Source organism: Ochotona curzoniae, unplaced genomic scaffold (genome assembly GCF_017591425.1).
Source record: "Ochotona curzoniae isolate NIBS_2020 unplaced genomic scaffold, NIBS_Ocur_1.0 contig_1, whole genome shotgun sequence".
In the NCBI taxonomy this organism is placed as follows: Eukaryota; Metazoa; Chordata; class Mammalia; order Lagomorpha; family Ochotonidae; genus Ochotona; species Ochotona curzoniae.
In genome coordinates, this window is record NW_024464918.1 from 963,659 (window position 1) to 985,856 (window position 22,198).

The following is a 22,198-nucleotide window of genomic DNA, read 5'->3' on the forward strand; positions in this document are numbered from 1 at the left end:
TCTCCCTTCTCCCTTCTCCCTTCTCCCTTCTCCCTTCTCCCTTCTCCCTTCTCCCTTCTCCCTTCTCCCTTCTCCCTTCTCCCTTCTCCCTTCTCCCTTCTCCCTTCTCCCTTCTCCCTTCTCCCTTCTCCTTCTCCCTTCTCCCTTCTCCCTTCTCCCTTCTCCCTTCTCCCTTCTCCCTTCTCCCTTCTCCCTTCTCCCTTCTCCCTTCTCCCTTCTCCCTTCTCCCTTCTCCCTTCTCCCTTCTCCCTTCTCCCTTCTCCCTTCTCCCTTCTCCCTTCTCCCTTCTCCCTTCTCCCTTCTCCCTTCTCCCTTCTCCCTTCTCCCTTCTCCCTTCTCCCTTCTCCCTTCTCCCTTCTCCCTTCTCCCTTCTCCCTTCTCCCTTCTCCCTTCTCCTTCTCCCTTCTCCCTTCTCCCTTCTCCCTTCTCCCTTCTCCCTTCTCCCTTCTCCCTTCTCCCTTCTCCCTTCTCCCTTCTCCCTTCTCCCTTCTCCCTTCTCCCTTCTCCCTTCTCCCTTCTCCCTTCTCCCTTCTCCCTTCTCCCTTCTCCCTTCTCCCTTCTCCCTTCTCCCTTCTCCCTTCTCCCTTCTCCCTTCTCCCTTCTCCCTTCTCCCTTCTCCCTTCTCCCTTCTCCCTTCTCCCTTCTCCCTTCTCCCTTCTCCCTTCTCCCTTCTCCCTTCTCCCTTCTCCCTTCTCCCTTCTCCCTTCTCCCTTCTCCCTTCTCCCTTCTCCCTTCTCCCTTCTCCCTTCTCCCTTCTCCCTTCTCCCTTCTCCCTTCTCCCTTCTCCCTTCTCCCTTCTCCCTTCTCCCTTCTCCCTTCTCCCTTCTCCCTTCTCCCTTCTCCCTTCTCCCTTCTCCCTTCTCCCTTCTCCCTTCTCCCTTCTCCCTTCTCCCTTCTCCCTTCTCCCTTCTCCCTTCTCCCTTCTCCCTTCTCCCTTCTCCCTTCTCCCTTCTCCCTTCTCCCTTCTCCCTTCTCCCTTCTCCCTTCTCCCTTCTCCCTTCTCCCTTCTCCCTTCTCCCTTCTCCCTTCTCCCTTCTCCCTTCTCCCTTCTCCCTTCTCCCTTCTCCCTTCTCCCTTCTCCCTTCTCCCTTCTCCCTTCTCCCTTCTCCCTTCTCCCTTCTCCCTTCTCCCTTCTCCCTTCTCCCTTCTCCCTTCTCCCTTCTCCCTTCTCCCTTCTCCCTTCTCCCTTCTCCCTTCTCCCTTCTCCCTTCTCCCTTCTCCCTTCTCCCTTCTCCCTTCTCCCTTCTCCCTTCTCCCTTCTCCCTTCCTCAGGATTTGAACCCGGGCCGCCCTCACTACCACCTTTGCTTCTAGCTCAGGAGGCTACCACGAGCTCTGCGAGAGGAGCTGCTGCAGCTCCCTAACTGGTCTCCTCTTCCTCCTGCATTGCTTTATTTCTCTAGCAGTCAAGCGATTCTTCAAAAAAAAAAAAATGGTTCAAGTCATTTTCCTGCTTCAGCCACCACTGCCAGGCACTCCGTAGGTTCTAACTGGTGTGACCAATGTCCATCACCTCCTCAGACCCTGGAACAGCGCACACAAGTGGACCGGCCCTCTGACGAGAGCCCACTGCCTCACTCCTCAGACTGGATTCCTCACACCTGCAGTTTCATATTCAGTGTCCATCTGTCCATCTAGCTTGTGGAGAAATCTGTCTAGGCACCCGATGTACCTGTTCCTGGCATGATAGGCGAAACTCTCACTACACCCCTATTGACTGGATATAATAACCCTTCCTTCCTTCCCCTCCCCCCATACCCACCTGATGCAAACTAATTTGTCTTTAGTCATGGTTCTGAATTTTTCCCTTCCTAGCCAAGAAAGACCAGGAAGGTGGAGAAGAGAAAAAATCTGTACAGAAGAAAAAAGTCAAAGAGTTAAAGGTGTTGGACTCCAAAACAGCTCAGAATCTCTGTGAGTAACTTTGGTTGCACCTCTCTGTCCAATATAGGGTCCTACCGCTTCAGCCTTCCATTTGGTGAACTGTATGCCAGGCACTAATGGATCTCCAGCATATCATCTAATCTGATAGTTCTGTAACATTACGCTTTTAGTTAGAGATGGTTGAGTCAAACAGACACTCAGAAAATGAAACAGGGAGGTAACAAGAAAGCTCAAAAAACAGGGTATGGTTTAGGGGCAAAACAGGACGTTTAACAGTTGGCAGGTGAAGGCACTGACAGCTTTGAGGATAAGAGTCCTGTGAGTGAGGTGAAGTATTTAATATACATCAATGTTTAATATAAATCTAAGACTTCAGTGTTAACAAAGACAGAGGAATCCATGATTGGGTAATGTACACAGAACAGTATGGTTGTAAAGAGCCCTAGCCTCCTAGGTGTATAGGATGAGTTTTGGGGAGATTTGTTGAGCATGTCTTCGTCTCTTACTTCCTGGCAGCCATCTTTCTGGGGTCCTTCCGCATGCCCTACCAAGAGATCAAGAATGTTGTCCTGGAGGTGAATGAGGCTGTTCTTACTGAGTCCATGATCCAGGTACGGAGTGAAGTCGTTGTGCCCCAGCGGGCTCTATTCCCAGCTGCACACTTGTGTCAGCTCCATCTGCTTAGATGTGACGCCACGCTCTACCAATGACTAAGGTCTGCCATTTCTCTCATGGTCAGGTTATTTCTGGGATCTTTCCAAAAATCTTGCCATCTCATCAGTTAGCTGTTCCTTTATACCATGCATTGATTGCTTCATGGTATGGTTGTTGGGCGGAGTGCAGGACTAATGAGTCAGTCATTGAGGCACGAGTGGACAGCACACTGTTTCTCTTCCAGAACCTCATTAAGCAGATGCCAGAGCCAGAGCAGTTGAAGATGCTTTCTGAGCTCAAGGATGAATATGATGACCTGGCTGAGTCCGAGCAGTTTGGCGTGGTGGTGAGAGTTCCTTCCCCAACAGCCGGAGTACTATCCTGTCCTCAAGCCTGTATCTTATGGTGTCACAGAACTGCATGTTTTCCCCACTAGATGGGCACCGTGCCCCGTCTGCGGCCTCGCCTCAATGCCATTCTCTTCAAGCTGCAGTTCAATGAGCAGGTGGAGAACATCAAGCCAGAGATTGTGTCTGTCACTGCTGCATGTGAAGAGCTGCGCAAGAGCAACAGCTTCTCCAGTCTTCTGGAGCTTACCCTGCTGGTAGGAAACTACATGAACGCTGGCTCCAGGAACGCTGGGGCTTTTGGCTTCAACATCAGCTTCCTCTGTAAGGTAAGCCAGGAGGTTAGAGCAGGACCACACAGAGGGAAAGGCCACAGGTCTTTGGTGTTGGAACTAATAGTTTCTCTACTCACCCAAAGCTCCGGGACACGAAGTCCACAGATCAGAAGATGACACTGCTACACTTTTTGGCCGAATTGTGTGAGAATCAGTATCCTGATGTCCTCAAGTTTCCAGATGAGCTGGCCCATGTGGAGAAAGCCAGCCGAGGTACAGCAGATTGGGGTAAAACTAAAAAAAGGTGACACTGAATCCACCAAGACTCTGCGTGGAGAGAAATAAACAACTGTCTGTCTAGATCCCAGCTCCTCTCCCATTCAGTCTGTAACTGGAGGGCATAGGTGTGGCATGGGGGAGTGTGAGGCTGACAAAGGTCTCCCTGCCAAGATATGGAAGTTGTCTTTCTCTCCCAGGGAAATACCCAAAAGCAGCAGCAAACAGAAATCGGGCCTCACCATCCTAGAAGCAAGCAAAGAAAAAGGAGCCTTCAGGAGAAACAGGGCAGGTGCCTGCCCTACTATTTCCATGTCTGTCTCCTCCTCACAGCCTGTTCCCTACAATACATGTGACACCGAGATCTCAGGGGAGTTTGGAAACATTTGTTAAATGATTCCTCTTTGGCACGCAGCACTGTTCACCTCGGGAAGACTAGAGTCTCAATTAGCAAACTCTTTACAGTCACAAATGTGTGAAGCGACCAGAGGAGGCTAGATGGGAGAACTAACTTGGTCAGGTGCCGGAGACTGCACAGCCTGAAGCTGTGCTCTGCAGGCTGGAGGGGTCCTGGGCCAGGAAGTGCCATATTAGTAAAACTCTCGCTACCTCTGTCCTCTTTCCTGTAGTTTCTGCTGAGAACTTGCAAAAGAACCTTGATCAGATGAAGAAACAGATTGCTGACGTGGAAAGGGATGTTCAGAATTTTCCAGCTGCCACAGATGAAAAAGACAAGTTTGTTGAGAAGATGACTATATCCTTTCTTGGAAGGGGGTAGTTACTCCTGGAAGAGAAAGAAACTTTCCCATGGAGGAGGCTAGGATAACTATGGCAATACGTAGTTTGTAAATTTTTCTTTTCCAGTAAATACATAGCACTCTCATTGTTGTGGCATTGGAAACCGCAGATAAATCAGAGTCCTCCCTCATTCCCCAACACGCCTTCCACAAACTGCTTCCCAAAGGTAACTGCTACCACCCGGGCTTGTGATTCACACCTCGTGTTTTTAAACTGTGCTGCGTTTACCTTTTATACATCCCATACAAATGCAGAACTTCCTCTTTCTAAATTGCCACCTCCTATTTTATGACTGTACCATAATTTAGGATTTACTTAGAAAGCAGGGGGAATAGGTTGCTTCTGTTATCTATTGCTACAAGGGGTGCAGTGCTGGACAGCCTGGGGCATGCCAGTGTCCGTGCTTGAGTCCTTTACTCCATGACCGCACAGCTTTGTGAAAGATGCGCAGGAACAGTACAATAAGCTGCGAATGATGCATTCCAACATGGAAAACCTCTATAAGGAGCTAGGTGACTACTTCCTCTTTGACCCCAAGAAGTTGTCTGTGGAAGAATTCTTCATGGACCTGCACAACTTTAAAAATATGTTTTTGGTAAGCAAAGGGCTACTTGCCCCTTAGCCTTTGGGGGAGCGTTTGCCCATTGCCAGGTGCTCACAGGCCCACATTCTCCCCATCCTGTCTCATAGCAAGCGGTCAAGGAGAACCAGAAGCGGCGAGAGACAGAAGAAAAGATGCACCGAGCCAAACTAGCCAAGGAGAAGGCAGAGAAAGAGCGGCTGGAGAAGCAGCAGAAGAGAGAGCAACTCATCGACATGAATGCAGGTGAGCTGTGCAGTGGGGAGGGCTGCTGGCCCGAGGCAGGAGCTGTCACAGCCTGGAGTCAGGAGTGTCACTTCGCAGGTTCTGTCTCAATCGCCCCAAGACCCCCATGACGTTAGTACTGCTGTTAATACACTTTCCTTCTGCCAATCACAAGGTCCTTGTGGCCTTCCCTCCACTGGAACTTTTTCTTTCCTAAAATGTCTCTTGCCTGCCCCCTGTACATTCACACAGCTCAGCACACTGTTGGCTGCAAATGGCTTGACCTCTGACGGGGGGGGGGACAGAGAGCTGGCTACCCTCTTCTTTCTTCCGCAGGGTATTTCACTACCAGAAGCATGTCTTTGTTGAAACATATGGTCTCAATTACTGGCCCTCTGTTTCCTGTCTTTGCTGCTTTGCCACTCTGGATTCCCTGCCCCCAGCCTTTACTCCCTGGAGCAGCGGAAATACAACAGATACAGTGTCTGCTCAGGGCACTGAACTGCTACTGCCCTTCTCTGCCTAAAAGGCAAGGGGTTCACGGGTCTGTAAAGAATCTGAGCACAGTTCTATGCTATTCTGAAGCACAGTCCCGTGCCCTAACCTCCGCTCCAGTATTGCTTATTTTAATAATGTCCATACCGAGTATCCTCCCCCCAATTCTGACTCTGTAGGATTTGTTCCAGGTATGCTGGCCCCAAGTTTCTGCTAGGATGAATCCAGTGATGTAAGGCAGAGTGGAGTTGGACTCCACCTTCCACACCGGCCAACAGGTGGCGTAGTGGACCTTGCCCGGTTCCCACTACCCTAGGGTCAAACAAATGAGGTTGAAATATAGGTCAGCCACACTGTTGGTGTTCAGCCAGCAGGTGGCGCTGGGAGCAGTGAGCCCCAGCCTTAGAGCTGGCAGCCTACAGGCTCCTTGGGATTTCACAGTTTCAGATTTCACTATAGTGAGCTGTTGCCATGGAAACATAGCCAGGCTGGAAGAGGTTCCTATCTTAACTCTTTCCCTGCCAGTCAGACTTTCCCCTTAGATGTAAAGCTGAACTGGTGAAGATGTAGCCACTGGAGGCAGTACTCATCAGCAATCTTCCTCCACCTTGCTTTGAAATCAAGCCTGAGGGTTTGTGTAAACAGCTGTGAAATGTACAAACACAGAGGTAACACACTTGATTGTTAATTCCAAAAAGGTAGTCTCTGTACTGGTCTCCATGTGCCACTCCAAACTGAATCCTGGAGGGTGGCCCTGCAGGGACACGGCCCAGGGTGTGGCCTGGATGGCAAGTCCAGCATAGTGTCACTTGAAACAGACACGGGCTGTGACACTGAAGCTGGAGCCCTCTTTGTCTACCCTGTGCTGCCTGTCACCATAGGCAAGAACATCTTGGATGGCACGCAATATTTGCCCTGCTGCTCTGCCTGACACATCTCCATGTTTCTCCATGACAGAGGGTGATGAGACAGGTGTGATGGACAGCCTTCTAGAAGCCCTGCAGTCTGGGGCCGCATTCCGGCGTAAGAGAGGCCCTCGCCAGGGTGAGTAAGCATGGGGAGCTCCGCCTGGGTGCCAAGGCAGGTATATGCCTCACTGGTTCTGAAACACTGCCCTGGGAAGGGCGAGACTTCTCCACAAAGCCTCCATGTGTCATGTGCATTTTCTAGGTGACTTCTTCCTATATCACTAAGTACTGTCCTGGGAAACTAGGGTGTGAGGACTGGCAATGAGTCAGACTATTCTTGTATTTCTCCCACTCTTGAATCAAGAATTTGCCAAAAAAAAAAAAAAGGAAATAGGGCAGAGAGCTTAGTGAGCCCTGACCAAAAGTTGCCCTAAAAACTAACATTTCCATAGGTTTTTCAATCTAGTCCAATTATAGAGTCCTTACTGTTGACTTCCTAAGCGACAGAGACCAAGTGGCACAGTGTGAAACCCTGTGAAGACAGGGCAGGTCTCCCACCCTCAGATGTCTGCCTGCAGCAGAGACTCACCTTGTCCTGGGCAGCAGTCACCCTCCCCTGTGCCGGTCCTCGCCAACTCATTCTCCACTATCTCCTCCTCAACTTTTCAAAAGATTCATGGCAATTATACTGAGTGAGAGGATCCAGGATTTAGTTAATGGGGAAGCATGAATGGGTTTTTCTTCAGGACAGCACACAGTGCTCCATACAAGTATAACCCAGGCTGTCCCTCGTGGGGGTGACCTGCACCAACTGTCTGCGGAAGGCCTTCTGGGGGTAGTAGTCACTGCTGCTCTCCCAGGCTGAAGAACCCGAGGTACAGAGGAGGCTGCATTCTAGGTTACTGTTTCCAAGAGCGCTAACACCAGGCTGCTGTACCCCTAGCCCTGTGACTTCTAACACCCATCCCAGTCTGAAACAGGGCACCTAAAGATCAGAATCCGGAGCATGCTGACCCACAGTAACTCAGGGTCCTGGCCCAAACCTTTGAGATTGCTATGGGTTTTTGTCCACAGTGGCTGGCTGCCTGTTCTACCCGAGCTAAATCCTTCGTCCCAACTCTTACAATTTTTCTGGCATCTTGGGTACAGACTCTGTAAAGAGGAGGAGAGGTAGGTACAGATGACTTGGGACTCGAAGGCAACAGCCATCTGTAAGCCTGCGTGTTGTATCTCAAGAGTGATACAGCTGATGTTAGTAATCTATTTAGTCTCTGAAGGTTCCTGCTCTGCAGTTTCCCTCTCCATATAAGGTGGTGTAGCTTTGTATGAAGCATTTGTAACTCAACAACAGAACATCGCATCTGTTGTCCTGAAAGTCTCAGTTAAGTGCCAACCTGCATCCCACTTTGGATGGGGAATTCCCTTTTAAGCCTCTTCCTGTGTAGCTAAACTAGAATCCCAGATGCTTCCTGTCCCCGGGAAGCTGGCCAGAGCTTGCTCTGCTCTGCTGGGGAAGTCCCGCCCTCCAGAGTCGCAGGCGTGGAAGCTGGGTTCTGTTGGAACACAACCTGGCAGCAGAGGACCCAAGTTAGCCATGGTACTGCCTCCCAGGGCAGGAGGGACCATTCTTCCCCCCTTCATTCATCTCCTTCCCATCCCCTTTCTATCTAACCCCATTAAAACCCAATCATCTCCATCATAAATACATTTCCACATCCAAACCACCTCCCTTCCACATTCATTTCCACCTCCTCTCCCTTCCCACACTTTACCACCTCACTCCTACCATTTAACATATTCTCCACTTTTCCCAACCCCCAAACCCCCCCCCTCCCCCCTTCCTTTCCCCAATATTCTATTCCCTCCCCCCTTCCCTCATTTTCCATACCCCTCCCCCCCTTCCCTCACATTCCACACCCCCCCCCCCACCCACCCCCCCTCCCCCTAACCCCTATTTTATCTCCACCCCCCCATTACCAACAAACTCTACAATCCACACTCAAACCCCCCCCACCCCAAACTACCAAAACCATAATCCTATCCCCATCCCCATCCACCACATTTTTTTCTCCACATTTCACTTCTTCCCCCATCCACCCCCTACCCCTTTCCTCCCAATTTCCACCACTACCCCCCCCACCCCCCCCCCCCCCCCCCCCCCCCCCCCCCCCCCCTTTCCCTACCCTTTGCTAGGCCAGCTGCTGTGAGCCAGCAAATGCCACAACCCTCCTCTTTCCCAGAGGCAGCTGTTCCTGATCAGAGATGCCAGTCTCTTCCCTGACTTAAAGCAGTGTTACAATTTCCCCGCCTCTGGAGACCTGAGGAAGGGAGTGGGGTACAAAGCCCCATTGAGGAGTTAGTGGAGGAGCCCCACTATCAGGCTGGCTCATTAAAAGCAACACGTAAAGTACTGTGAAGTGCAGGGTGTGTGGGGACAATGGGCTCAGTGTCACAGGGAAGAATCCCTGGGATTGTATACAGCTGCTCTTGCAGGCCCATGATTGACTCAGCTCAGGGTTTCAGTGACTCAACTTTTTATCTCCGCGTCTGAATTGTGACCTCTTCTGCACAGGCCACTTGCTTGAAGGGATGAAGGGGAAGGAAGACAGTTATTCCACTCTTTCCTTCCCTTCCCCATGTCCCAGCTTCCCTGTAAGCACCCACTTTACTACTGGAACTTGGCATTGGAAAGGTTCCCAAGACCTCCAGGACCAGTGTCTCATCGCTGCTTGGAGGGCAATGGAGTTAAGAGCCAGAGGAAGTCTTCCCCAGGGCTGTGTCCACTAAGCCAACAGTGGTCTCTCTCTTGCTGGACCACATCCTCTTCTAAACCAGGAGAGCTGTGGACATGACACAGGTCCTGAAGTTCCTTCAGGAAGGTTTTCTGATGCCTGCTTGTCTAGAGAAAGGTGCAGTACCTGCCAACATCCCATATGGGTCCCGGTTTGAGTCCTAGCTGCTCCTTGTCCAGTCTATCTCCGTGCTAAATGCACTTGGAAAAGTCCTAAGAGTTTGTGCCCGTACAAAGCCCCTGGCTTCACATGGCCAAGCCATGAACCAGCAGATGGAAAAACCTCCTTCCCTCTCTAACTCTGCCTTTCAAACAAATGAATCTTTTACAAAAATGTTACCTGAACCACCACTTACTCTTTTCTCCTTTTACAAAAATAGGACAGGAAGTATAATGGGAGTTTTAGACAATAATGAGTACTTAGGATGGTAATGATTGCCCCAGCTGTCCTAGTTTCCTCTTCCCAAAGGAAGTCTATTAACAAAAACACTTCCTCTTTAGTAGTAATTCCTAGCTTGTGTTTTATAAAGGTCCTTTTCCACATCATTAACCGTTTCTAACTCATCTCCCTAAGTGCTGTATGATTGATTCTATCCTTGGATACTTCTCACTTCTTGGAACCCAGACTCAGGAGAGCTCAAGTTGGAGCTCAAAATTGTTCCCCCCAAGGGCCCGGCACCGTGGCCTAGCGGCTGAAGTCCTCACCTTGAATGCACCAGGATCCCATATGGGTGCTGGTTCTAATCTCGGCAGCTCCACTTCCCATCCAGCTGCCTGCTTGTAGCCTGGGAAAGCAGTCGAGGACGGCCCAAAGCCTTGGGACTCTGCACCTGCGTGGGAGTCCTGGAGGAAGTTCCTGGTTTCAGGTCTGCGCAACACTGGCCATTGCACTCACTTGGGGAGTGAATCATTGGACAGAAGATCTTCCTCTGTCTCTCCTCCTCTCTATATCTGACTTTACAATAAAGAATAAATAAATATTTTTTTAAAAATCTGTTCCCCCCACCCATGGGCCTATCAGTGCGGTGGTGATCCTCTCAGATGCGACCGGCTCCTGCCACTGCTTGGCATGAGCTTATGAGTCTGTAGGGAGAGAAGGGAAGAGGTCCCTTGTTCTCTAGGGCTTATATACTCTTCATAGTAACAGCATGGAGGCCACAAAGTGGAATGTTGGTTCTGTTGCCAGTTCCAACAAAAGCCTTCACATTCCTAACATCAGGCCACCTTGGATCCATCCCTAGTGTGTGCGTGTGTATACATACATACATATATATATACTTTCAAGGATTTAAAAGCAGAACTTGGTCTATTTCCTATCTGCCATCTGCTCCTAGTTCTCATGAAATTTGTGACGCATCACAAGCTTCCTGAGTCTAGCAAACACTGAAGACCTGTCACACTTGCCCTCTGGACTAGTGTGTCTCTCTCTCTCTCTCTCTCTCTCACACACACACACACACACACACACACACCAGCTGCTACAGTATTGCCTCAACTGCTGTAGGGCAGAATCCAAGCAGCACAACAGTTGCAGCCAGCCACTGTGGATGTGACAAATGGGGTCCTGGGGAAAGGAGTAGGAACTAAGTAGGGCCAAGGGTGACCAACTCAGTAGAAGCTAAGAGATGCGTACCCGGAGTCCAGCAGGCACTCGCATGGGCTCCCTTCCTTCCCCATCCATCGCTGATGCACAAATGTTCAACCAGAAGAGCCTGGAGGCTTGTCCATGGGGGTCTTCACTGTTCTTTGTCCTCCTGACAGACACCCCTTTGGGCCCCCAGGAGGAGGAGCAGACCTCTGAGTTGGTAACCCAGAGCATGCTAGGTGTTCCTGCCTGGCCTGAGGGAGCCTGAGCTGTGAGAATGGGCTGTGAGAGTGTGGCTTCTGCCTGCCCGAGCCCGGGCAACTGGCCCCTTGCAGGCACTATGCTCTGGGCCCCCTAAACTCGGTTCCTGCATGTGTCCTCTCTTTCAGTCCTATTTTGGACTGCTGACTGTCCTGCTTCCTGCACATCCCCAGGGAGTCATTTTACAATTGTCTGGGCCAGCGTTAAGCCACCACCTGGGGTGCTGGCAGCCCATCTCAGCACTACCAGTGCAAGACCTGCTGCTTGCCTTCTAGTCCAGCTCCCTGCCAGTGTGCCTGGGAAAGCTGAGGAAGATGACCCAAGTGCCTGGGCCCCAGAGACCCACATGGGAAGAAGCTCCTGGCTTTGCAAATACCAGAGTGACCCAGCAGATGTAAGATTTCTCTCTTGTCATTCTGCTATAAGATAAATTTTTAAAAATTTATTTGTATTTGAAAGGCAGACACACAAACATCTTCATCTGCTGCGTCACTCCCCAGCTGCCCACAAGAGCTGGGATGGAACTACCCAGATGGAACCAAGAGCCAGGAACTCAGTCTGGGTCTCCCCACATAAGTGGCAGGGACCCTAGTTCTTGAACTGTCACCTGCTGCCTCCTGAGTACATCACCCAAAATTCGAATTGGTGGCAGAGTCAATCCTGGAGGGAACCCAGGCACCCAAATACCTGCCCCTCTTCCCCACCCCCAAGCTGTAACTCATGCCCCAAATTCACCATTTTCAAGCATCTAACTCTGGGTTTTCATAGCGTCACTAAGTAGGAACTCAAGAACCTTTTCATCATTTCCACAAGCAGCCCTGTGCCTGTGCATTGTTGCTGCCGCTTCCCTCTCCACCCCAGGCCCTGGCCTTCACTCTTTGGTCTGCATGGATCTGCCTCAGTGGACTCCAAATACACACAATTCTGATGTCAAGCCTTCCCTGACCCCAGGGAGTTATCTGTGTACACGGCAGTCTCTTGTGATGCTTCCAGAAAATGGGGAGAAGAGATGAGCACACAGGGTCCTGGGGTAGGTGGGAGACTGGATGGGGCTTCTCCCTCACTATCCCCCTTTACTCCAGATACATGAAGGAAGCAATGTGGAAATAGTAGTCTTACCCACTTTCCTATAGCCCTTGAACCTTTTTACCCTAATTAACTATGTAAAGAATGTCAAAAATATAATAAGAAATATTTTAAGGGAAAAAAAAAAAAGACGAGCACAGCCCGGGGCACACCTTCCTCTGGAGGACACTGGGGTCACACTGAGACGGAGATGTCTTTGTGGAGAACCTCTTCTGCCACCCCCCCCCACCCCACCCCCGTTCTCCCTCCTTACACTCCATTGAAAAGCAGGCATGGGGACCAGAGAGAGCAAGAGCAAGCTCTTCCCACCTCTCTGGGAGGAGTTTTCTCGACACTGGCAGGAACCTGGAGATACTACCATGCACTCAACTGTAGTACAACTAACTCCAGCAACCTTGTGATGAGCAAACAGCCTGTGCTTCCTCGCTTGTGAAATGCCAAGGGAATAACACCTAGATCTGGTTCTGGGTGGCTGGGGACTGTTTTCATGTGGGAACAAAGACCAGGTTTGCTGTGCTGTTACACCATACTCAATCTGTGCTGCCCCAGATATACCCCTTATGTTGAATCTCTGCCTCCTGTTCAAAAATAAATAAATCTTAAAAAAAAAAAAAAAAAAAAGAATGGCCTGGGAATCCTACAAAACAGCTGTTTGCATGGTTTCCAGCTGAATGTGCGGTGTGACATTTGAAAAGAAATAAGAACCAAGGCTTTCCATGAATGGAGTCTCTTGTCTCCTACAGGCAACAGGAAGACCGGCTGTGCAGTCACATCTGTGCTAGCTTCAGCGCTGACCAAGGAGGACGCCATGACTGCCGTTCCAGCCAAGCTGCCCAAGACCAGCGAGGGCGCACTCACCATCCATGAGGAAGCCAAGGAGTTGGTTGGCCGTGCAAGCTAGGCTGGGGCCCAGGGCCACAGCAGCTCCGACTGCGGCCTGCCCTGCAGCAGGTGCCTAGGGGGTCACAGGGGCCACTCCCGCCATCCTGACCCAGTCTCTCTCTGGCCTGCTGCCCTCTGAACGTTACAGCTTCTGTGGCCGGGAGGAAAGGGTGGCCTGAGGGAGGCCTGGGCCCAGCCCGGCCAGCCCTGGCTGCTCTCTTACCAAAGCAGGGTCTGTGTTAGCTGCCTTAACCCTGTCTCTCCTGTTACTCAGAGGGCTGTGTCCTATGAGGCCCATCCAGCCTGCTTGCCCAGCCACATTTCCCTTAGGTCGGTCTTGCTGATTGGTGTTTTCTTTTGTGGTTTTTGGGCCCTGAGAACAGCATGGAGCTTACCAACCCTTGGTCAAGGTCATTCCTCTTTTCTGCTGTCACCTCTGCTCTTCCCCTCCCTCTCCTGGCTTTTGTTATTTATTATTAGTGGTGTGACACTGGGAAGTGGGCAGCAAATCCCACCTTGACCCCACCTTTCTGGGAAAGGCCTCCCAAAACGCAAAGGATCTAGACCACTGGAACCAGTTCCCACAGTGGCCCGTGCCAGAGTCTGGGCAGGTAGGCTAGCGGGGCACGGTGCCCCTGAGGTGGAGCCTACCTCCAGCCTGCCGCCCTACCTGTGCCCGCACCTCTGCACCAACCTCAAGGCTCCCCCTGCTCCCTTCCTCAGAGCATCACCACGTGGAGTGTGGGCTGTAATGTGACCATCCCAACACCTCACCCACCCTTCTGTCTCCAAGGCAATGGGAGGAGGAGCCTCCTGGCTAAGAAATTGTTTTGCAAATGGATCTATTTTTGTATGAAAAGAGAAAAAAAAGCTGTTTTTTTAAAGAAAAACCCTTCCCTTTCCCCTCAGTCTGAGATTCTGATGGCAGGTTCCAGACTTCCACAATTTTTCCCTGAAAGCCTCAGTCCTGACTGGCTGCTAAGTCTTGGCGCTGACCCTATGCACCCTGGGGCCAAGGCAGACTGCCTCTGCCCACTCCAGCTGTGGGGCAGGAGGAGCCAATCTGATTGAGCTGGGCCAAGGCTAAGCACTGCAGGAGCTGCGGGGCAACCATATTGTAGAAATGTAATCAATTTATCAAGCCAAATGTACGATGCTAGCTGGGCAAGGAGGCAAAGGGGGCGCTCCTGCACACTGCACCCCCAGGCTCCCTTCTCCGGAGTGGACACATGGAATTGACTGGGAACCCCAGCTGCATCCAGGAAGCTCACACATACTTGGGGTCAGGTGGCACTTCGGTCCTCCATGTGCCCCTTTTAGCTTCTGGTCCCCTGGCTCTGGGGGAGAACGGTACGGTTAAGATCTGGCCCCGGGCAGCACTTAGGAAACTGGCGGGCCACCAGGAAGGAAAACTCTGCACGCCAGGATGGCAGAGGGATGGACAGTGGTGCAGAGGTCCGTCTGCTCCCCTGCGTCACCCCTTCTCCCTTATCAATCACACTTGGGGCTTTGACCCTTTCTTTTTTAAATCTACTTTTGCTAAGATTCATGTAATTAAAAAAATAATTAAAAAGGAGGGGACACAAAATGTAAACCTGTTTCCCTTGCCTCTTTGGCCTTGGAGATGTCATCACCGCCAGTTTGTTAGGTCGTTTCCAACTGTTAATAAAGCATTGAAATAGCACTGCATGCACCTTTCTGGGTAATTTCTATGCTATCTCATCACTTCAGTGCCGCTACCCTCTCCCCTTGCCTCAACACCTAGCTGCTCTGAGAAATCACTACGAGGTCAAAATGTTAGGCCTTGTGCCTGAGCACATGGGAATGATGAACTGGCAGCTGCTGCCAGCAGGGTCAACATTCCTCAGGAAACATTCTGTGACCAGTTTATTTCCTCCATATTTCTCCCTTTTTGTTTTGAGCATCCCCTGCCCCTACTCCTTTTTACAAATTTACTCATCTGAAAGGAAAGGCAGTTAGAGATATCCTATCCACTCTACAACAGCCAGGTTTGGGCTAGCTGAAAGCCGGGAGCTGCTTCTGGGTCTAGCCTGTAGGTACAGGGTCCACTCCGGCCAGCCACAGCTGCTTTCCCAGCTGAGCTGGATTAGCAAGGACCTGAATTGGAAGTGGAGCCGCCAGGGTTCAAACCAGTGCCTGTGCCCATATGGGATGCTGGTGCCACAAATGGCAGTTCAATCGACAGCCAAAAGGTCTACCATGGAGCCCTTTCCCTGAACTCATATCGAATTCCCTGTATTTTTGTTGGCCAGCCTGTTAGCAGAGATGGAACCGGCATACTCTCTGGACCCAAGGACTCGCCACAAAGCCCACCTTCTAACCTGCATCACTGGGTTAAGTTTCTGCCCTCAGTGCCCACAAACATGCATCTAAAGGGGCAGTAGCCAAATGCTATGTAAATCACCGCCTGGCCTCCCAAAATGCAAGCCCTTGTCTTATACAACACACACAATCATTCCATCTCCAACAGTTCCAAAGCTGTAACACTGAAAGCCCCATCTAGGCTCAAGGCAAAGCCCTGAGAAACCAAACTTACATACCAAGTGTGATGCGAGGAAATGCACAAGGGTATATACTGTCATTCCAAGAAGGGGTGACAGGCAAAAAAAAGAACTGGATGCTTGGAGCCCCGATTCCAGCCACCACATACACGTGATGGCTGGGCCCCTGGGCCTGCCCGAACTCCAGAAGCTGCGCCCTTCATGGTGAGTACACCAAAGGGGGAAGTCCGGAGGGCTGGGCGGGCCCAGGGGGCCCCACCTACCGCCATCATTGCGCAGTGGATGGGATGAGGGAGAGGGCGAACTTGGGGTCTGGGGATTAAAACTTTGAGCAGCCAACAGGCTGCTGGTGGGTGCCAGGCAGGGATCTCCATGCTCGTACACGTGGTGACCTGTCCCTGGGCGGCCAGTGCGCCATTCGGGGGTTTTGGGCTTTGAATTGTTGCTTAGGTAGCTCCATGTTGAGCCCACTGTACTTCTGGGATGTCAATCAATCCTGAAGACTCCCAACGACAGAGTAACTTTTCCTTTGAATGTAGGCGAGGGTAATGAGACCTGGTAGGTAGGCTGGAGGAGAGGGACCAGATGATCTTTACAAATAAGACTAATACACCAAACTCCTTTAAATCCTGTGTAGTACTTGTAATCACTGAACAATGCTGACCACCGAACACCAGTCCATGCAAAAGCTAAGGCTCGGGGCTTGCCTAGCAGGATCATACCTTATTACCTGACATGATGAAGGATCAGGAGACAGATCACATTAGGCAGGGCCATGACATTAACTAGCACATGAGAGAACCATATCCGGGGGTAGATTCTGTGTGAGATGTGTGGGCCAAACCCCGTGGAAATACTAGCTCCACTAGTTAGCTCAAGAGTTGAGGTGGTGGGTCCGGCGCAATGGCCTAGCAGCTACAAGTCCTCACCTTGAACGCACTGGGATCCCATATGGGTGCCGGTTCTAATCCTGGCAGCTCCACTTCCCATCCAGCCCCCTGCTTGTGGCCTGGGAAAGCAGTCGAGGACGGCCCAAAGCCTTGGGACCCTACACCCGTGTGGGAGACCCGGAAGAAGTTCCTGGATCCTGGCTTCGGATCGGCATAGCATCAGCCGTTGCGCTCACTTGGGGAGTTGAATCATCGGATGGAAGATCTTCCTCTCTGTCTCTCCTCCTCTCTGTATATCTGACTTTCCAATAAATAAATAAATCTTTCAAATAAAAAAAAAAGAAACGATGGTCAGCTCCTTTCAAAATTGATTCAAACAAACAAGAGTTGAGGTGGTGATGGACTATGCTAGGTGTGACCAAGGAGCCTGCCATCACTCACAGGTAAAGGAACCGACAACAGTCTGGACTGGTCAAAGCAGCAATACCCGAATGTGCGTCTTGAGTAGGGTGTGGGGTGCACCGGGCTTCAACGTTCACCAGCTCATACAAGGCCAAATGGAAGGCCAGACTATGCTGGACACTGGCCTAAACCCCAATGGCATGTATGAGAACTGGGAGTGGGTCAAGTGGAGGAACTTGGGAAACTCCCCTGGCGGGTCATAGCTCCCGCTGGTGAACACATGGTCCAGACCTGGGGGTCGGACAAGCTGGGCGAAGCAGCTCCAGTGGAACAGGGTAGACCAGGTAGGACTGAGCAATCATTAGCCCACAAGCAAAATTAGAAATCAGGAAGGCTGGGGCCAGGACAGGTGAGGGACTGTGCCAAGCTGAGTTAGAGCAACCACTGACATGCGCACGATCTATGGCTGGGAACAGGTCCGGTTGGGGAGCTAAGGGGACACCCTAGCTGGGTTTTGGTTCCCACCAAGAGGCACGGGGCTGGAATGGGGGCTGCATTCTGATCAGGATACAGCTGTAGTCTCAGCACAAGTGTGGACTGGGAATGGATACACCAAGCCGGGCTAGACTCCAACACCATCTGGTGCTCTGGAGGACCAGGGTAGATGTGGGACAGAATAGGCTAGGTCTCAGCCCCTACTGAGCCATGTGTGAGCTGTATGTGGGTATGGACGAGCCGTGGCAGACTGAAACATCCAACAGTAAGAACCACATTGGGTTGAAGGCCAGTCAGGAAAAGCCACTGTTCCTGCTAGGACAGGAGGTGAACTGAGTAGGGCTGGCTAATGGACCCCCTGGTATGTGCGAAATCTGGCACAGGAGAGGTTCTGATGGAGGAGCCTGGGCAACTCCTCTGGCAGAACACAGACCCTGCAGGTAAGCGCAAGAAGCATGATAGGAAACAGCCCAAAACAGGCCATGGAAAGTTATCCACTGGCATACATTTGGCATGGGTCGGAGGCAGACCAGGCTGAATCAGTTCACATCATCCACTGGCAAATCCAAGCACCAGAACAGAGTGTGGGTCAGGCCAGGTTCAGTCATGACAAAAAACCAGTGCACATTACGGAATGCCAAGGTGAGGTTACCTGTACCAGATGTGACGGCAGTGCCCAACTAGTACACGTGAGAATCAGGAGGGAGAGGGCGGAGCTGGCAGGGGAAATATGGGGGTACTCCCTTGCTGGACAGCTACTCCCACTGGAGAGCGTGAGCTGGGATGGGTTCAGTCCAGACTAAGCAGGGCTACAACACCTGTGGGCCACATGTGGACTAAATCAGGGAAAAGCCAGGCTGGGCTGATTGTTCCGACTGCTGTAACCAAAACTTAGAGTGGGTGAGGGTTGGTTTGGCTTAGCCGCAGCATCAGCTGGCAGAAGCTGGCACTGGGGGCTAACTGTCAAGTTAAACCGCAGAACCACCTGGAGAGTGCATAATCCAGGAGTGGGAGTGGACTAGAAGGGAAATAGTGGGTTCCTCCCTCTTGGGTTTCCACTCCCACTGGAGAGCACAAAAACCAGGACATGGGCTGGGATGGCTAGACAGAAAGGCACCCAACACGGGGGCAGACCAGGCTGAATCAGTTAACGTCATCACTGTCAAATTGGAGCACCAGAACAGGGTAAGGGTCGAGCCAGGTTTGGTTACGATAAAAACCAGTCCACACTAAAGAGTGCCAGGATGAGGTTGTCTGTGCCTGATGTGACTGCAGTGCCCATCCAGCACACGTGAGAACCAGGAAGGGAGGGGACAACCAGCAGGGGAATAAGGGGTGGTTCCCCTGCTGGACAGCTACTCCCACTGGAGAGCATGAACTGGGATGGGGGCAGACCAGACTAAACAGGGCTACAACACCTGTACGCCTCATGGGGACTAGATCAGGGAAAAGCCAGGCTGGGCCGATTATTCCTATGGGTGCAACCTACAATTAGAGTGGGCGAGGGTTGTTTGGGCATAGCCACAGCATCAGCTGGCAGAAATTGGCACTGGGGGCTAATTCTGTCAAGTTAAACTGCAGAACCACCTGGAAAGTGCACAATTCGGGAGGGACCTGGGAGGGAAATAGTGGGTTCCCCCCTCTTGGGTTACCGCTCCCACGGGAGGGCACAAAAACTAGGGCAGGGGCTGGGGTGGCTAGACAGAGAGGCACTCAACAACACCCGAGAGGGCTTGATTGTTGAGCTGGTTAGATGGTACTAAGCTTCAATGCCATTTGCCATGTACGAAAGCCAGGGGGGATGTGGGACAGACTGGACTGGTCTGCTACACATACTGGCAAACCAGGGTAGGGGGCGGGCCTGGTGGGGGTTATTATGGGTCGCTCTCACCAGGCTGCAGCTCCCACTGGTTTATGTGAGGGCCAAGTATGCGCTGGGCAGAACCGTCTGGACTGCAACACCCATTGGTTCCAGTGGAAGGTGGGGCTGAAAACAGAACCAACCCAGCAATCGCAACTACCAGCTGACTGGCATGATGGACTGTGCTGGGCCCTGTACTTGCTGGTGCATACAAGTATCTGGCCTGGGATCACCTCAGACGAAGTTTCTTTGGCGATCTCCCAAACTGAAATGCCAGACTCAGAACCCTAACCATGAAAGGACAGATGATGGAACAAGTTAATCAACCACCTCAGCCAAAGGTTGGCAACAAAATACCAGGCAAATAGAGACGCTATGATGGACAATGTCAATCAATGGATTTTTCCAAACCTCATCGTGTTTGGAGAGGCATGATTGGCAGAAATTTCAAAACTGGTTAACTATTGAATCCACTTGAGCCAGTATCTCAGAGCATGCCCCACATGCGAGACTTGGGGTGGGTGGGAAACCGGGTGGGGCTTCTCCCTCAATATCCCCCTTTACCTCAGATACAAGAAGGAAACAATGTGGAAATAATAATCTTACCCACTTTCCTGTAGCCCTTGACCATTTTTACCCAAATTAACTATGTAAAGCTTGCCAAAAATAAATTTAAAAAAAAAAGATGAAAAAAAAAAAGGCACCCAACAACATCTGTGTGGGCTGGATAATGGAGCTGGTTAGATGGAACTAGGCTTTAATGCCCATTGGCATGTATGAGAGCTGAATGGGATGTGGGACAGACTGGACTAGTCCGCCACACATAGTGGCAAACCAGCGTAGGGGGCGGGCCTGGTGGGGGTTATTGTGGGTCGCTCCGACTAGGCTGCAGCTCCCGCTGGTTTATGTGAGGGCCGAGTGTGTGCTGGACAGAACCAGGCTGAACTGCAACACCCATTGGTTCCAGTGGAAGACAGCACTGGAAACAGAACCAACCCAGTAATTGCAACCACCAGGTGATTGGGGTGATAGACTGAGCTGGGCCCTGTACTTGCTAGTACATACAAGAATCTGGTCTGGGAACACCTCAAAATTTCTTTGGGGAGCTTCCTAATCGAGCTGCCGGACTCAGAACCCTAACCATGAAAGACAGAGGACAGAACAAGTCAATCAACCACCTCAGCCATATGTTGGCAGTGAAAACCTGGGCAAACGGAGACTCTAAGATGGACTATGTCAATCAGTGAATTCTTCAATGACCTCATCGTGCTTGGAGCGGCGAGATTGGCAGCAATTCAGAACTGTTGAACTATCAAAACCACTTGAGCAAGACCCGGGGAGCGTGTCCCACATCAGGGTCCTGGGGTGGGTGGGAGACTGGGTGGGGCTTCTCCCTTAATAGCCCCCTTTACCTCAGATACATGAAGGAAACAATGTGGAGATAATAGTCTTACCCACTTTCCTGTAGTCCTTGAACCTTTTTGCCCTAATTACGTAAAGATTGTCAAAAATTTAATAATAAAAAAAGGTATCAAAAAGAAAAAGAAACAATTGGATGAAAGTGAGATGAAAAGCCAGCAAGGCAAGCAGATGCTAGGCTGAGCGGAGCATAACGTTGGCCAAATTAGAGCAGAGCCATGATGAGCCTGCTGGCCACCTTGCAGTTACTGCCTGAGCGTGCCCTGCCTGGTGACGCTGCTGCCTTACACCCCGTATGCAGATACACACACCTGCCAGAAGCAATATCCTTGCTGCCTTACCATTGTCCTCATCCCCCACGTGAAAACGTATAAAACCTCAGTGTGGCACACCCTACATGGTCATTTCCCTCACACGGCCACCCCCTATGTGGAAGTGGTTCCAGGCCCTCTCCATGAGGAAGCAGTCTGTCCAACTCTTCAATAAACTGCCCCTGCACTAATAGCCTCTCTCAGGCGTGCCCAAACCCAACAGCATCACCACGTCACAGGTCACACAGGTCACAGGCTCCGCGACTCAAACAACAGATTTGCACGCGCCACTCCGTGTGGTGGCTCTACCCCTGCTGGTATCCCTCCGCATCCCCCCCACCCCCAACACCAAGGTGTCCCAGACCATCCCGGCCTCCACAGCTGTCCTCACCCAAACAGTGCGCCATTCCTAAGTGAGCATCTCGCTTCCTGGGGACTCCACTCAGCATCACCCCCACACCGGGGCTGCAACCCTGCAACACCAGTCTGCCTGACCTCGCAGGCTTCCCCTCCATGGAAGCAACCAGGACACAGGAACTGTAGCCAAACTAGCAGCAGGTTGGAGACGCCATGGGCTGCGCCATAAGCTGCACCTGGGTTTGCGCCAGCATAAGCCGCACCTGGGTCTGCGCGAACTGAGGCCGGAGTGGGCTGGGAGCACTTCACACACTAGAACCAAGTTCCTAGTAACCCTGGGCGGCCTGGCTGCCTCGCCAGCCCCAGTAACAGGCAAACAGGCCCGCATGTTGCCGAAGGAGCGCTGCCTAACGACAGCGGTCTACTTCCTGACCCACGACCTCGGCAGGCCTTTACCATCCACATCTCCACTCTGGGCACAGCCTCCTTCCACGAAGGCGCTCGCTTCTCTGCCAGCCCTCAGCAGAACAGCCTGCCGCCTTCAGAACTCTGCTGCCGGCTGCTAGTTCGCCACTCCGACCCCTGCCTCCAGCACACGTTTAACACAGTTACTCTCACGTCCCCCACTCCTCGGAGTTATATGAGCTTAACACAGGCTACTTTTAGGCTGCAGCTCCCGCTGGTTTATGTGAGGGCCGAGTGTGTGCTGGACAGAACCAGGCTGAACTGCAACACCCATTGGTTCCAGTGGAAGACAGCGCTGGAAACCGAACCAACCCAGTAATTGCAACCACCAGGTGATTGGGGCAATAGAAGTGAAAGAAAATCCAGGAAGTGAAAGAAAATCCATGAGCTTACGGTTTGGAAGTCCCTATCCCAGGGTTCGGCTGGGTG

At 51.6% G+C, this 22,198-nt stretch overlaps 1 protein-coding gene across 4 annotated transcripts in view; it reads left to right on the top strand.

Annotated features, from left to right (window-relative positions):
• The window catches only part of DIAPH1 (diaphanous related formin 1), a 117,037-nt gene extending 102,306 nt beyond the window's left edge, over positions 1–14,731 (top strand). For all 4 annotated transcript variants that reach the window (XM_040995575.1, XM_040996317.1, XM_040997015.1 and 1 more), the window contains 10 exons: positions 1,816–1,914; positions 2,401–2,495; positions 2,783–2,884; positions 2,975–3,214; positions 3,304–3,433; positions 4,066–4,190; positions 4,665–4,829; positions 4,925–5,060; positions 6,492–6,578; positions 12,909–14,731. In XM_040995575.1, coding sequence (XP_040851509.1) covers positions 1,816–1,914; positions 2,401–2,495; positions 2,783–2,884; positions 2,975–3,214; positions 3,304–3,433; positions 4,066–4,190; positions 4,665–4,829; positions 4,925–5,060; positions 6,492–6,578; positions 12,909–13,066 — 1,337 coding nt within the window. In that variant the 3' untranslated portion in view covers positions 13,067–14,731. The remainder of the gene's footprint in view (positions 1–1,815; positions 1,915–2,400; positions 2,496–2,782; positions 2,885–2,974; positions 3,215–3,303; positions 3,434–4,065; positions 4,191–4,664; positions 4,830–4,924; positions 5,061–6,491; positions 6,579–12,908) is intronic.
• Positions 14,732–22,198: the final 7,467 nt, after the last annotated feature.